General features: G+C 43.4%; 1 protein-coding gene across 1 annotated transcript in view; it reads right to left on the bottom strand.

Annotated features, from left to right (window-relative positions):
- Positions 1 to 17,596, bottom strand: part of LOC134983832 (uncharacterized) — a gene marked incomplete at its 3' end in the record, with an annotated part of 177,423 nt that overhangs the window by 32,316 nt on the left and 127,511 nt on the right. The window contains exons 9-10 of the mRNA XM_063949456.1: positions 3,627 to 4,500; positions 1,873 to 1,944 (exon numbers count right to left, since the gene is read on the bottom strand). Coding sequence (XP_063805526.1) covers positions 1,873 to 1,944; positions 3,627 to 4,500 — 946 coding nt within the window. The remainder of the gene's footprint in view (positions 1 to 1,872; positions 1,945 to 3,626; positions 4,501 to 17,596) is intronic.

Genomic DNA, 17,596 nt, shown 5'->3' with positions numbered 1-17,596 from the left:
ATATCACATGTAGAGAGTTATTACACACAACACTATAATGTTATTAAACGTAACAAGCAGAAGTTTATTATTAGTGATTATATATACATTTGTATATATGTATGTATATAATATAATTAGTAATGTTTTTTGTGGAGTGCCTAATTTATATGCATTTTGTTAGATGATGCAGGTATGAAATATTTCCTGCTATACAGTAGACCTGAGCTCACCAAATACAATTCGTATAAGATTCAGAAATAAAATAAAATTTGAATCTAGAACTTCAAGTAAAAAAGATTAAAAGCTTATCACATGTACATATCTGTATAATCATAAGACAAGCGTTTTGCACTTGTTGTCACCCTTGCATGGGCGGGCTTGTTCTTATCCACTCCAATTCACTCTAAATCCAACGCGTTTTATCAATAGTGACTTCTTCAGGGGTGTTTTCTGTTAAAGTCTTTATTCTCAAATATCAGTTGTGTAGACCTGAAATAATTGTGTAACCTTCAGATGGTAATTGTGAACTTGTTCATAATGAACACATTCCTAATTACTTGTGAATAATAATTCCTGCTCTGTGCAGTTCTGAGATTATGACTTTAGGGAATGTAATGGTCAGATCCAATATTGCTCAATCTAAGGTCTCCCAGTAGCCTTACTACATACATAAATGTGTCTTGCACTCACTATATTAACTAACAATAATAAACAGTGGAGTTTTAGTTCATGTATTGCTCAGTGCATTTAAGCCTACAGCCCCCGTCAAGGGAACCTCCTATACTGCAGGTCCTACGCTATTGCTCAAAATAATTACAGGTTGAGTATCCCTCATCCAAAATTCAAAATCCCACATTTTTGGTTCCCCATCTGAGATAATTACATATATATTATTTATGTGTATATATAGATATATCAAATAATATACATATATATGTGTCATTATCTCAGTAGGGGAACCAAAAATGTGTGATTTTCAATTTTGGATAAGGGATTCTCAACCTGTACCATAAAAACAGCTATCACATTAGTGTTAAACTTTAGGTTTGCTCTCAGCGGTGGAACAGTGGCTGAAAGGCTTGGATTGTTTTTCAGAGCACCAGTCTGACGTGCCACCACATCTCACGTGGCCCTCCAATTCACCAGATCTGGGACTGTGGGACTGCTTGGCTGGGTCCGGCATTGTACTGTTGGTGCAGTTCCTGATACGTTTGGAATGATTGGTGGTTGCTAGGCGCGCCAAATGCCCATGGTCCCGATTTGTCATAATCTACTTTCGGCCACTATTCCGCCGCTGAGATTCTTGGTGTCCATGCTTCTTCCACTGTAGATGGATACTGCTCACTGTCTACAAGAGATCACCAACAAACAAATGCCGGTGTCGGCCAAAACCAAAGGCTCCCTTTTGCCAGTCGCATCACGTGCACGACCCATGGTTCCATCTGAAAAAGAAACAACATCTCAACAAATTTGCATTGTATCAATACCTCAGACATTCACAATGATCATCCAGTAGTTTTAGTGTCACCATCTACATTCATGTGCACGTCCCGTGGCTTTGTACTTTATATATATATATATATATATATATATATATACGTGCTGATCGGCGGCACTCCTGGGGAACTTTTGTAAAAGAAATGACAGAGACTGCGCCCTGAATCAACGGTAACGTTTCAGCTATATTTAGCTTTCGTCAGACCAAATGAACACAGTACAATATGCAAACATTTATACCCCCCTCCTCACCTCGTGACAATTGTTCCCAGCTGCAATGCATCGGCGGGGGTGGATGACGTACTCCATGTTCCGCTCTGCACCAGACTCCAAACCACCCTCCTGCTCCGGTCACCTGACACCTCACCCTCTGTCATTTTCGGCCCGGCTTACAGGCGGGGGTGAATTCCGTCATCACGTACTCCACATGAGTTATGCTCCGCGTCACTGCCGTGCACCGGTTGCCTAGGAAACCAACACCAAAACAAAAACATATACATAAATATGAATGAAAATGACATACCCCTTCAGACTAAATGAATCAAAAAGCATAACTATGCATCCTGTTCCTGGGGATCTACTTAATTCATCTAATAACCTCATAATTCTTTCCATAAACTGGAATATAATTGGATAATATAAATACCCCACTATCAATGCATAGTTTCTTAGAGCATCATTAGACTGTTAAAACCCGTTAGGTCCATATTTATATAAACCTCCATTATAGATCACATCTCATAAAATGATTTACTCATTTAATAATCATCAACTATGGAGATTTAATATTCCCTATTTATAGGAAGCAATTTAAAGATAGCTGTTCATTTAAACCCGCTGGAGCCTGGGTATTTAGGAAGTGAATCCACCTCGCTTCACGTTGCAATAATAGCTTATCTCTATTGCCTCCTCTAATGGATTCCGGTTGTTGGTCAATAATCTTGTACTTTAAACTAGCTAAATTGTGTTTATATTTGGCAAAATGTTTTGCCACAGGTTGAGACTGACTTTCCCCTCCTAAAGCAGCCCTAATAGCCGACCTGTGCATGGCCATTCTCTCCCGAAATTGTCTTATTGTTTTCCCTATGTAAAACAAACCGCAGGGACAACGGATAAAATATATTACATGGGTGTTCATACAGGTCAGAATTTTATTAATCTTAATGAACCTCCCTGTATGTGGATGTGAGAAACCTGGACCTACTTCCATGTAGCTGCAAGTTGTGCAGCCCATGCACCTATAGCATCCAGGTTTCTTACTGAGAAAAGTTTTGGGGGTGGCATTCTTATAGCCAGAAATATCATTATGCACCACCAGGTCTTTTAAGTTTTTATTTCTAGTATAACTAGATAATAGAGATTTCTGTTTTAAAACAGACAAATCCCTATCAGTGGTTACTACTGGCTAGCAATCCTTTACATGTCTTTTTACCTCCCCGCTTACTGTTGACCATCTCTGTACAAATGGAATCTTATTCTGCATTATAGTAGTTTGTGTGACCTTATCTTCTAATAATTGTTTCCTATCCATGCTCAATACTTTGATTTTGGTCTGCATTAAATCCGACCAATTATACCCCCTAGATTTAAACCTGAGTGCCATCTCATGTATTTCCTTCTCTGTATTTTCCACATTATCTGAGATTCTGTGGACCCTCAGAAATTGGGAATATGGTAAACTGTATTTAGTCGAGGGTGGATGGAAACTTGAGGCGTGTAACAGTGTGTTTCTGTCTGTCCGTTTTTTAAACAAATTAGTGTGGATCTGTCCCTCACTCAAAGAAATTGTTACATCCAAATAATTAACTTGTTGTATGCTACTGCAGGCTGTGAACTTAATGTTCTCATCCATCTGGTTAATTTTAGATAATGCAGTTTCAAATTCATCTTGTGTTCCTGACCAAATCAAAAAAAGATCATCTATAAAACGAACAAAAAATAATATCTTGTTCGCAATATCTGGATCAGAAAAAAATAAACTTTTCTCAATTGCAAACATGAAACAGTTCGCAAACGCCGGGGAGGCACAACTGCCCATGGCACATCCTTGTCTCTGTTCGAACCATTTCCCATCAAATAAAAAATAATTTCGGGTAAGCGTAAGTTTAAGTAAATCAAGAAAAAACATCAAATCTGGACCTGTATACAGTGTGCTTGTGGACAACAGATCCTTGGCTGCCTCTACACCCCTCCCATGTGGGATATTGGTGTAGAGGCTCACCACGTCCAGAGTGCACAATACACTATTAGAAGGTAACTTAGGTAAATTTTCCAATTTAATGATTAAAGATGTTGTATCTTTTAGATACGTCAATTGGGCTTGAATAACCGGCTGAAAGTAATGATCTATATACTTAGAGACCCTGTAATATACAGAGTCCCTCGCCGAGATGATTGGACATCCCGGTGGCACCGTTGCATTCTTATGCACCTTAGGAATGGTGTAGAACACCGGTGCCACCGGGTGGTCCTGCCATAATGCTTCAGCTACAACTTTAGTAATAATACCATTACTGACTGCTTGTGATAACAACTGATGTAATTCATTATTATATTTGCTAGTGGGATCCTTCCCTAACTGATTATAGACTGTACTATCCAGTAATTGTCTATATGCTTCTGTTCTATATTGTTGTATATCCTGAATAATGATCCCCCCGCCCTTATCCGCGGGGCGGATTACAATCTGCTGATCCTTACTCAGAGTATGTAATGCCTCCCTCTCGCCCTTGGTCAGATTATCAAAATGATGTTTCTGTGTTTTCACAGATTCACTAACCTTAGAGTCTAATACACGGGCGAAACATTTGAGGGACGCATTGCTAATCTGGGGATCAAACTGAGAAACAGTATTAAAACTAGTAGGGAGATCACTCCCCACCGTGGGATTCAAATTATGTGCAAAGTGTTCTTGTAAACGCAATCTTCTATTCACTTTATACGAATCCACTTTCCACTGGAAATCTTCAAAGGAAGACACTGGGATGAACGATAGTCCCTTATTCAGAACCGACAGTTCATCTGGAGTCAACACTCATTGAGACAAATTGAATACTATGTTGTGGTCTTCTTGGCTTTCGGTCCTTTCTTGGTGGAGCCTTTGATTTTGTTTGCCTCGCCTTGTGCAATATCTTTTTTTGGGCCTAGCATGGCCCTTGTATTCACCCCTAAAGGGGGCTTGCCTCCTCGTTTGCCACTTGTGGTCTCACTCTCACTCTGTGATGTTCCTTTACCACTTGAGGTGTCTGTATAGGGGCCCCGCCGGGCTCTGTATTTATTGTAGCGTTTAGGTTGCGTGCCTCCTTCTGGGTTATTAACCCAACTATATACTCGTCCTTCCAGATAATCCTTCTGGACCGTGTTCAGTTTCTGCCTTTTAAATTGCACAAGTTCCTGTTTATAGGACTCCACCTGACTGGCCAATGTATATATATATATATATATATATATATATATATGTGTGTGTGTATATATATATATATATATATATATATATATATCCCATGAAAAAGGCGGCACTCAGAGACTTTGTTGAAATTACACAATTTTTAGTGAAAACACTGCACGGTTACATCGTAGCCCCGAAACGTAGATGTGATGTAACCGTGCAGTGTTTTCACTAAAAATGGTGTGATTTCAACAAAGTCTCTGAGTGCCGCCTTTTTCATGGGATATATATGGAGGAACACCTCATAGGATGGCACCTGAGCAAGTAAGCCCATAGAGGCCTTTTGAGTGCCGGCCAATGCAAGGATGATTTTATATATATATATATATATATATATATATATATACAACACAAATATCTTTATCTTGCGTTCAAAAGAAAAGCAGCACTACAGGTGAGATCACTGTTGCAAAATCTCAGATTAACATAGACCAGAAAACACAATTCCTGAGTGCACTGTATTAATTGTATAGATTTGACGGAAGTCCTTCCCAATGGGTATATCTTATACTGTGCAGGATTTTCTGGGTTCCTAAAATGGATAACCCCTCACCAGAGAGTCACCCAAATAAATGGCCCAAGGCCAATTAGAATAAAATATTTAATAACAAAATATTCATAAAAAATAATTTACATAAGATCTTTCAAAAATGTTATACATAGACAATTTCTTAATAATTCCATCAGTGAAAAGAGTGTCCGGTAAGTGATATAGATATGTATACTCCCTCACCTTCAAAAAGGAGTGAGTTCAACAAAGGGAGTGTTCCACAGACCAGATCCCTGACCAATGGCTGACAAACCCAACGCGTTTCATCTGTTAGACTTCATCAGGGGTAACTTGTTTGGGGACATAGAGAAAGTAAATATTATTATATACCTACCAAAATATTTTTTTTTAGTAGGGATAGCTCTTGATAATGTCAAATATTACCTTTAAACATAAAGCTATATACTATTACGGACCACGTACGCTTTTTGCGCACTGAGGGTTACGAACTTAGTGTATCAGATGCTGCGCCGTGAGAATGAAACACGAGCGGTGCAGACGCTCACAGAATTATATACCGTAAACCTTGTTAACTAAACACAGTAAGAGTATGCTTATACTGTAAACCTTAATAATCAAATACTGTAACGATGTAACGCTTAAAACTTTTAACAATGCGTATGCTGTTTGAGCGATTAAGACGCTAAGAGAGCCCTAAGCAGGAAAGTGAGGACACAACACCAAATTTAGATTTAAAAACCACAGCAGCTCTAACACCGCTGTGGATGGTTTAGAGAAAAAGGGAAAAACACAATACAAGTTATACACTACAAACTAACAGGGAAATCTAAACAGAATACCAGAGAATAATATGAACAATTGCAAACAAGAGCAAACAAATGAGAACATAAATGGCGAACAAAATGACTACAGAGAAATATACATACGTGGGGATGATTCGCAAGCGCGACCTGGATCCAGCCCTCAGCTATTCAGGAAGAAAGCCTTCAGAGACAGATGAGTCTGGCCAGGCACCGGTGGTCTTTATATACACAACATACATTCACAATACAATGGTACCTTGTAATCTCATTGTTCATTGGGCACAGGAATGTGTCTACATTACAGCAAAGGTCATAGGTGGGTTTGAACAGGTGGGCTGTGTCTTTCCCCAACTGCTCTGGTGGGAGGTATCCTCTGGATTCCCGCTGCATGTGTAATTTACAGCAAATACAGTTAATGTTCATAAACTACTTTTGTACATAACTATACGCAGGAGCGAGCGATCCTTTCCTAACTAACATCGGAATGTTACCCTTAAAATACCCTACAGCTGGATACTAGACACCACCTTTCAACCTTTATCTGACCCTTCCTATCATGTAAAGAGGAATCTCTCTGTCCAGGAACAGTTTAAACTAAACATACTCGCTGACATTGTCTTGGGGAATATTATCTACAATATACGCTATTTGGGTTAAATATGCTACGATCGAGGCGCACGCTACACGCTCACAAACTCTACCGTAAATGCGCATACCACGCGCGTGATCGCCGAAGCGATCTTACGCAACTTGCGGATATGTGCACGCACGGCAGACTGAGTGTACGAGCAGCGGGCATGTGCATTGGGGTTAGTACATAAGGATATACATCATGATATTTTTCGACTTTGACAATCTAATATCAATAAATCTGTATGATTGGTGTTCTAAGTCACCTGGGTAGAGAAACAAAATATATTGAAGAGTTGTATCCTCTATATAATTAGAAAAAACATGAGAGTAAAAATAAATAAACTACCTTTTATATAAATAGGCTCTTCATGTAAAAAGTAGTTCTTAAGGATGACTTCTTAATCAGACCCTATTTAGAGCCTCTATATCTTTAGTGGTGAATCCACCTAAAAGTGGAATGGGGACATAAATTGGACTGAGAGAAAGCAAATATGCGTGTATGTATATATATATATATATATATATATATATATATATATATATATATATATATATATACTCACAAACAACAAATATGAGGCGGCACTCAGCAGACTTGTGAAAAAAATCAATCAAGTGTATTCAATACGGCCGTATTGAATACACTTGATTGATTTTTTTCACAAGTCTGCTGAGTGCCGCCTCATATTTGTTGTTTGTGAGTATATAGGGATTTATCCCTGAGGAGGGCACCGGAGCAAGGTACACCCAATTGGGGAGGCCAGGAGTGCCGGAGCATTGTGTATATATATATATATATATACACACAAACACACACATATATAAAGGAGTATATAATTTTATAGTAAAAATGAAGACACATACCTGAACAAAATGGAATAGTTCAGTACGCTGAATTTGGAATTTTTATAAATGTGTACAAAAGTGTCTAAGAAAAGGAGGATCACAATCTCATTGGCATAGAGTGTATCAGCCACTGCAGTTTACATAAAATACCAAAGGTACAAAAGGTACATACCAAAAGATATATCCAGAGACAAATATTAATAATTGTAATAAAGTGCTGGAACTCCCAAAGAGGACCCACAGTTGTATCTTAAAGTCAAAAAAACCAATTTGACCATCATTATATGTATATATATATATATATATATATATATATATATACAATCCTCCAACATAATTGCAGCCTTTTGTATCTTTGGTGTTTTATGTAAACTGCAGTGGCTGATACACTCTGTACCAATGAGATTGTGATCCTCCTTTTCTTAGACACTTTTGTACACATTTATAAAAATTCCAAATTCAGCGTACTGAACTATTCCATTTTGTTCAGGTATGTGTCTTCATTTTACCTATAAAATTATATACTCCTTTATATATGTGTGTGTTTGTGTTCTCACTGAGTCTGGAGACGCCAAGGAGAACGTTCTGCTGCCTGCAACATGATCGGTTTGGCAGTGGGTCAGTAATGGTGTGGGGTGGCATTTCTTTGGGGAGCCGCACAGCCCTCCGTGTGCTCGCCAAAGGTAGCCTGACTGCCATTAGGTACAGAGATGAGATCCTCAGACCCCTTGTGAGACCATATGTTGGTGCGGTTGGCCCTGGGTTCCTCCTAATGCAAGACAATACTAGACCTCATGTGGCTGGAGTGTGTCAGCAGTTCCTGCAAGACGAAGGCATTGATGCTATGGACTGGCCCGCCCGTTCCCCAGACCTGAATCCAATTGAGCACATCTGGGACATCATGTCTTGCTCCATCCACCAACGCCATTTTGCACCACAGACTGTCCAGGAGTTGGCGGATGCTTTAGTCCAGGTCTGGGAGGAGATCCCTCAGGAGACCATATGCCACCTAATCAGGAGCATTCCCAGGCATTGTAGGGAGGTCATACAGGCACGTGGAGGCCACACACACTACTGAGCCTCATTTTTGACTTGTTTTAAGGACATTACATCAAAGTTTGATCAGCCTGTAGTGTGTTTTTCCACTTTTAATTTTGAGTGTGACTCCAAATCCAGACCTCCATGGGTTAATAAATTTGATTTCCATTGATATTTTTTGTATGATTTTGTTGTCAGCACATTCAACTATGTAAAGAACCAAAGTATTTAATAAGAATATTTCATTCATTCAGATCTAGGATGTGTTATTTTAGTGTTCCCTTTATTTTTTTGAGCAGTGTGTGTGTATCTGTGTATATATATATTAGATATATATATTTTGGTAAAGCGGCACTCTTCAAGAAGACCTGAAGTTGATATTAAAGAATCAATAGCCGGTGCCCTCCAAACCAGGCTGCATCAGTTGGTGTAACGTAATGTGGAATCCATACAAGGCGGCACTCAGAATAAATAGACCAGGCAGGTTTAGTGTACCAACGTTTCAATGCTCTATTCGCGGCATTTTCGTTAGGGTGCAGAACACAAGAGACATACAACCACTCACCTAATATACCCGGTGAAACCGTCCATGTCGCTGCCCGTCGCGTGCTCCAGCACATCAAAGTGACGTCATCTGACGCACGCTACATACGGGGACACGGAGAGAACCTCGTCCACGTGACCTATAGAAACCAATGAGGAGAAAAGTATCAAGTAACCTGCCAACAAAACAGTGTAACAAGACCGATCAAATTCTATCCTCTTAGATATATTTATCTTTCTCCGGCAGGGTCCACAGGTTATCCACAGGATAACATTGGGATATGATGATGTGACAGCAGATTTGCAACAAACGGTCAAAGCTTTCGACCTCCCAGCATGCAACGGGCCTGTTTGTATATCCCCGCCTCCGGCAAATCAGTTTTTGTTTGGTGCGGCAGGAGCCGGACCATGATCAGAGGGCTGCTGTTTAGCAGCCATAAGTTTTCTTATTTTATTTTTATAGTACAGGTTGAGTATCCCTTATCCAAAATGCTTGGGACCAGAGGTATTTTGGATATGGGATTTTTCCGTATTTTGAAATAATTGCATAACATATTGAGATATCATGGTGATGGGACCTAAATATAAGCACAGAATGCATTTATGTTACATATACACCTTATACACACAGCCTGAAGGTAGTTTTAGCCAGTATTTTTTATAACTTTTTGCATTAAACAAAGTGTGTCTACATTCACACAATTCATTTATGTTTCATATACACCTTATACACACAGCCTGAAGGTCATTTAATACAATATTTCTAATAACTGTGTGTATTAAACAAAGTTTGTGTACATTGAGCCATCCAAAAACAAAAGTTTCACTATCTCACTCTCGCTCAAAAAAGTCCGTATTTCGGAATATTCCGTATTTCGGATATTTGGATATGGGATACTCAACCTGTATTACTATTTTTTTGAGTGATCTTTCTAAGCATCTTATATGCACCTTAGAGTCGCTCCAACAACTCCCCGCTGGGTCGCGACAATGCTTACCCACCTGTACAGTGAGGCAGGCACAGGTTCTGGTGAACCTTCATGGGCTACTTTGCACAGACATTATCCAATGTAGCTGAGCAGTTTATACCAGCTCCTATACCAGTGATAGGTTTCTCTATTAACCCTTATATGCAACATTCATTCTGAGGTTTATACACCTAGGAAATTGTCAGCCTCTCAAAAAAGCAGGCTGAAAGGCTGGTGGTAAGTAAATCACACAGACATGACACAACATCGTCACAGTCTACACATGTTTTAGATGAGGATTCGTTGGAGGATGAGGACTCATTGCACTTTGGAATGTCTCAGCTCAGTGGACATATCATCTGAGCTAATTAGTGCTATGTAAGCCATTCTATCCTTAGAAGAGGCAGCAGAGCTTGTGTTAAAAACTAAGGCAACTGTGTTTAAACATCCCAAAACAGCTGATGGAAATTTTGGGTTACGCCCAGTAGGAAGTTAGAATTCCAAGAAATGGAATTCCAATTATCCTCGTCCAGCTGGGGACTGTTTTTAAAAAAAAGGGAGATGGCTCCCAAAGTAGATTCGCAGGTCTTAGATTGGTGCGAAAATCTACATTGCTTTTGTTTTCAGCATCAATAAATGATGTCATGGGGTGTGTGGCTTGACTGGAACGGCAGCAGGAAGCAGGAAAAGGAGCTCCTGCTTATATAGGTCCTTTCTGCCTTTCTCTGACGTCCTAGAGGATGCTGGGGACTCCGTAAGGACCATGGGGAATAGACGTGCTCCGCAGGAAATATGGGCACTTTAAGAAAGAATTTAGATTCTGGTGTGCTCTGGCTCCTCCCTCTATGCCCCTCCTCCAGACCTCAGTTTGAGACTGTGCCCGGACGAGCTGGGTGCTGTTCAGTGAGCTCTCCTGAGCTTGCTGTGAGAAAGTATTTTGTTAGGTTTTTTATTTTCAGGGAGCTCTGCTGGCAACAGACTCCCTGCATCGAGGGACTGAGGGGAGAGAAGCAGCCCTACTCTCTGAAGCTAGGTCCTGCTTCTTAGGCTACTGGACACCATTAGCTTCAGAGGGATCGTACACAGGATCTCACCTTCGTCGTCCGATCCCAGAGCCGCGCCGCCGCCCCCCTCGCAGGACCGGAAGACAGAAGCCGGGTGAGTATGAGAAGCAAGAAGACTTCGAAGTTGGCGGCAGAAGACTCCGTTCTTCACTGAGGTAACGCACAGCACTGCAGCTGTGCGCCATTGCTCCAACACACCTCACATACTCCGGTCACTGTAAGGGTGCAGGGCGCAGGGGGGGGGGGGGAGCCCTGGGCAGCATATGGACCTCTTTTGGCAAAAGTACACATATATACAGTTGGGCACTGTATATATGTATGAGCTCCCGCCAAGAAAATGTATATTTAAGCAGGACAGAAGCCCGCCGTCGAGGGGGCGGGGCTTCTTCCTCAGCACTCACCGGCGCAATTTTTTCTCCACATACAGCTCCGCTGAGAGGAAGCTCCCCAGCCTCTCCCCTGCAGATACACGGTAGAAGAGGGTAAAAAGAGAGGGGGGGGGCACATAATTAGGCGCAAAAATCAATATAAACAGCAGCTACTGGGTTAACATTAAGTTACTGTGTTATTCCTGGGTTAATAGCGCTGGGGTGTGTGCTGGCATACTCTCTCTCTCTCTCTCCAAATGGCCTTGTGGGGGAATTGTCTTCAGATGAGCATTCCCTGAGTGTGTGGTGTGTCGGTACGTGTGTGTCGACATGTCTGAGGTAAAAGGCTCCCCTTAGTAGGTGATGGAGCAAATGTGTGTGTGAGTGGTGTCTCCGTCGACAACGCCAACACCTGTTTGGATATGTGTAATTAAGTGCTAAGGAAAATTTATTGCACAAAAGATTAGAGAACAGACTGGGAATCTACCCATGTCTGTCCCTATGTCGCAGAGACCTTCAGATTCTCTCAATGCTCACTATCCAAAATAATAGACACTGATATCGACACGGAGTCTGACTCCAGTGTCGACTACGATAATGCAAAGTTACAGCCAAAATGGCATGAAAGTATTCAATATATGATTATTGTAATAAAAGATGTTTTGCAAATCACTGATGACTCATCTGTCCCTGACACAAGGGTACACATGTTTAAGGGGAAGAAAGCTGAGGTAAATTTCCCTCCTCTCATGATGAAAAAGAGCGGGAATCTCCAGACAAGAGACTGCAGTTTCCCACAAATAATTCTCAGGCAGTATCCTTTCCCCACTAGGGCCAGGATGTGATGGGAATCTTCCCCTAGGGTGTCACGTTTGGCCAAAAGGTAGCCCTGACGTAACAGCTATTCTCAGGGATCCTGCAGATAGCTTGCAGTAAAAGTACTTTGAAGTCCATTTACACACTTTCTGGTACACTACTCAGACCGGCGATTGTGTCGGCATGGCCTTATAGCACTGTAGCAGCGTGGACAGATACCTTATCAGCAGAGATTGAGACCCTAGTATGTATATATATATGTATATATAGATATATAAAAGATGCTGTCTTAGATATATATATAAAACATGCCCAAAGAGACATTAGTCTACTGGGTTCCAGAGTCAACGCTATGTTGATTTCTGCTTGATGTGTCCTGTGGAACATGCAATGGACAGGTGATGCCGACTTAAGAGGCATATGGAAGGTTTACCTTACAAGGCTGAGGATTGTGTGAAGAAGGGATCTCGGACCTGGTCTCCACAGCTATAGCTGGTAATTCTGATATTTTGCCTTATATTCCAGCACAGCCAAGGAAAGCACAACATTATCAAATGCAGTCCTTTCGATCACAAAGAAACAAGAAAGTCCGAGGTGCGTCCTTTCTTGCCAGAGGCAGGGGCAGATGAAAGAAGCTGCACAATACAGCTAGTTCCCAGGAACAGAAGTCCTCCCCAGCCTCTACAAAATCCACTGCATGTCGCTGGGGCTCCACAGGCGGAGCTAGGCCCGGTGGGGGCACTTCTTCGAAATTTCAGCCACAAGTGGGTTCACTCCCTGTTGGATCCCTGGGCAATAGATATTGTGTCTCAGGGATACAAACTGGACTTTGAGGAGATGCCCCCTCACCGACGGCCCTGCCAGCTTCCCCCCACGAGAGGGAAATAGTGTTAACTGCAATTCACAAATTGTATCTTCCACAGGTGGTGGTCAAGGTTCCCCTCCTTCAACAAGGAGGGGGTTATTATTCGACCATGTTGTAGTCCCGAAACCGGACAGTTCAGTCAGACCCATATTGAATTTAAAATCCCTGAACATATACTTGAAAAGGTTCAAGTTCAGGATGGAATCGCTGAGAGCGGTGGTCGCAAGCCTGGAAGTGGGGGATTTTATGGTGTCTCTGGACATAAAGGATGCATACCTTCATGTCCCCATTTATCCACCTCATCAGGCGTACCTCACATTTGTGGTACAGGATTATCATTACCAATTTCAGACGTTGCCGTTTGGTCTCTCCACGGCACCGAGAATATTTACCAAGGTAATGGCGGAAATTATGGTACTGCTGCGGAAGCAAGGGGTCGCAATTATCCCGTACTTGGACGATCTCCTCATAAAAGCTTGATCAAGAGAGCAGTTGCTGATCAGCGTAGCACTTTCTCTGGAAGTGTAACGGCAACACGGCTGGAGTCTAAATATTCCAAAGTCGCAGTTGGTTCCTACGGCTTGTCTGCCTTTTCTAGGCATGATTCTAGACACAGACCAGAAAAGGGGTTATCTCCCGATAGAGAGAGCTCAGGAGCTCATGACACTGGTCAGGAACCTATTAAAACCAAAACAGGTGTCAGTGCATCCCTGCACTCGAGTCCTGGGAAGGATGGTGGCATCATACAAGGCCATTCCCTTCGGCAGGTTCCATGCGAGGACCTTTCAATGGGACTTACTGGACAAGTGGTCTGGATCACATCTTCAGATGCATCGGTTAATCAACCTATCCCCCAGGGCCAGGGTGTCTCTCCTGTGGTGGCTGCAGAATGCTCACCTTCTCGAGGGCCTCAGATTTGACATTCAGGACTGGGTTCTGGTGACCACGGATGCAAGCCTCCGAGGGTGGGGAGCAGTCACACAGGGAAGAAATTTCCAAGGTCTGTGGTCAAGTCAGGAGACATCAACATCCTGGAACTAAGGGCCGTATACAATGCCCTGCTTCGCGACCAACCGGTTCTGATTCAGTCAGACACCATCACCGCAGTGGCTCATGTAAACCGACAAGGCGGCACAAGGAGCAGGGTAGCGATGTCGGAAGCCACCAGAATTCTTTGCTGGGTGGAAAATCACGTAAGCGCACTGTCAGCAGTGTTCATCCCGGGAGTGGACAACTGGGAAGCAGACTTCCTCAGCAGACACGACCTCCATCCAGGAGAGTGGGGACTTCATCAGGAAGTTTTCACACAGATGAGGGCATCATGCCTCAACAAAAAACTACAGAGGTATTGCGCCAGGTCAAGAGACCCTCAGGCGATAGCTGTAGACGCCCTGGTGACACCGTGGGTGTTCCAGTCGGTCTATGTATTTCCTCCTCTTCCTCTCATACCCAAGGTGCTGAGAATAATAACAAAAAGAGGAATGAGAACGATATTCATTGTTCCAGGTTAGTCACGAAAGGCCGTGGCCTCTTCCTCTAAGACAGGACTTGTTGCAACAGGGGCCCTGTCTGTTCCAAGACTTACCGCGGCTGCGTTTGACGGCATGGCGGTTGAACTACAGAACTTAGCAGAGAAAGGCATTCCGGATGAGGTCATTCCTACACTGATAAAGGCTAGGAAGGACGTGACAGCTCAACATTATCACCGTATATAGCGAAAATATGTTGCTTGGTGTGAGGCCAGGAATGCCCCTACAGAGGAATTCCAGCTGGGCCGTTTCCTTTACTTCCTACGGTCAGGAGTGAATTTGACCTAAAATTGGGGTCCATTAAGGTCCAGATTTCGGCCCTATCCATTTTCTTTCAAAAGGAGTTGACTTCTCTAGCTGAAGTTCAGACGTTTGTAAAGGGAGTGCTGCATATTCAGCCCCCTTTTGTGCCTCCAGTGGCACCTTGGGATCTTAACGTGGTGTTGAGTTTCCTGAAATCCCACTGGTTTGAACCACTTAAAACAGTGGAGTTGAAATATCTCACGTGGAAGGTGGTCATGCTATTAGCCTTGGCTTCGGCTAGGCGTGTGTCAGAGTTGGCGGCTTTGTCACATAAAAGCCCCTCTCTGGTTTTCCATGCGGATAGAGCAGAATCGCGGACCCGTCCACAATTTCTGCCGAAAGTAGTTTCATCCTTTCATATAAACCAACCTACTGTGGTGCCTGTGGCTACTACGGACTTGGAGGATTCCGAGTTGCTTGATGTAGTCAGGGCTTTGAAGGTTTATGTAGCCAGAACGGCTAGAGTCAGAAAAACAGAATCTTTGTTTATCCTGTATGCTTCCAACAAGCTTGGTGCTCCTGCTTCAAAGCAAACTATTGTTCGCTGGATCTGTAACACGATTCAGCAGGCTCATTCTGCGGCTGGATTGCCGCTGCCAAAATCCGTAAAGGCCCATTCCACAAGGAAGATGGGCTCTTCTTGGGCGGCTGTCCGAGGGGTCTCGGCATTACATCTTTGCCGAGCGGCTACTTGGTCAGGTTCAAACACTTTTGCAAAGTTCTACAAGTTTGATACCCTGGCCGAGGAGGACCTTGTGTTTGCTCAATCGGTGCTGCAGAGTCATTCGCACTCTCCCGCCCGTTTAGGAGCTTTGGTATAATCCCCATGGTCCTTACGGAGTCCCCAGCATCCACTAGGACGTTAGAGAAAATAAGATTTTACTTACCAGTAAATCTTTTTCTCGTAGTCCGTAGTGGATGCTGGGCGCCCGTCCCAAGTGTGGACTTCTTCTGCAATGCTTGTATATAGTTATTGCTTAAATAAGGGTTATGTTATGGTTGCATCAGGATTGACCAGTTGCTCTTTTGTTGTTCATACTGTTTACTGGGTATGTTTATCTCAAGTTATATGGTGTGATTGGTGTGGCTGGTATGAATCTTGCCCTGGATTGCCAAAATCCTTTCCTTGTACTGTCAGCTCTTCCGGGCACAGTTTCTCTAACTGAGGTCTGGAGGAGGGACATAGAGGGAGGAGCCAGAGCACACCAGAATCTAAATTCTTTCTTAAAGTGCCCATGTCTCCTGTGGAGCCGTCTATTCCCCATGGTCCTTACGGAGTCCCCAGCATCCACTACGGACTACGAGAAATAGATTTACAGGTAAGTAAAATCTTATTTTTACAGCTGTCCTATGGACTCTTTTGGACCCTTTCTTGCCCCTCTGTGTGTTTTGACACCCCAGTGTGTAGGTTGCAGAGCCGGGGAGCCATTCATTTTGCTTTTGCAGGTTGTGGCCTACACCCGGATCCGAAGCCGCGGACTAAAGTTGTGCAGTGATCCCACAGCGAACCGGACCTCAGCGAGGTTGTGCTGCTACTCACCGAGGGCTGTGCGCCCTGTCCATTCTTGTGCCTAGCCGTGCTGTTGGAGTCGTGTGGAGAGGCTGACTGGGGATCAGCGGTGACCGCGGCGGGAGACACGGAGCGGAGCTGCTCTCCGGGCATCTGATGGGGCGCATACTACGGGGATTGGTGGTCTCAGCAGGGAGGCGTCAGGTTATTCAGCTCACCCACCCGCAGCCTGCCTTCTCCTACTGTCCGGCCATTGGAGCCCTGAGTCGTGGCAGCGGGGAATACACAGATCGCTTGCCTGTCATCACTCCAGCAGTGTCCCGGCATCTCCCCCTCTCCTCCTAACCCATGGTGCTACGGGGGAATCTGGCGGAGCTGTGAATTATAGAGGACATACACGTGGGGTTCCTATGCAGCCAGATACGTTACCCTGTGCCACTGCATCCTGGTACCTCTCCTCTCCTGCCTTATTACTGACCTGGTTCACCCACCATAGCTGGACAGTTTCTTTAGATTTGGGCTTCCCTGCCAGAAGTGACCATCTTGAAAACTGGCAATATAGCCACATGCCCTCCTGAAACCAGCCGCTTCTCTGGGAGCTACAGACACTGCCAGCCCATGATCAGTGCCCTTCACTACAGCATCAGTGATTTCTAGCAGGGACTTCTGCCGCTGCGGCCCTACCTGGGCAGTAAGTGGTCGCCTGAACTGCTTTTATTATTATTATTGCCTGGCCTCCACTCCTGCTCTGTCGACTCCCTCTGGTGGCAGACTGTGCTGACTACATCCGCCATACTGTTTGACTGCTGCTGTTTATTTTTTCCTCCTGCTCCCCTCAATCCCTGCAAGATCCAATTAGAGCTCTTGGGGCA

Source organism: Pseudophryne corroboree (assembly GCF_028390025.1).
Source record: "Pseudophryne corroboree isolate aPseCor3 chromosome 3 unlocalized genomic scaffold, aPseCor3.hap2 SUPER_3_unloc_26, whole genome shotgun sequence".
Taxonomy (NCBI): Eukaryota; Metazoa; Chordata; class Amphibia; order Anura; family Myobatrachidae; genus Pseudophryne; species Pseudophryne corroboree.
This window is presented reverse-complemented; position numbering and strand designations above follow the sequence as displayed.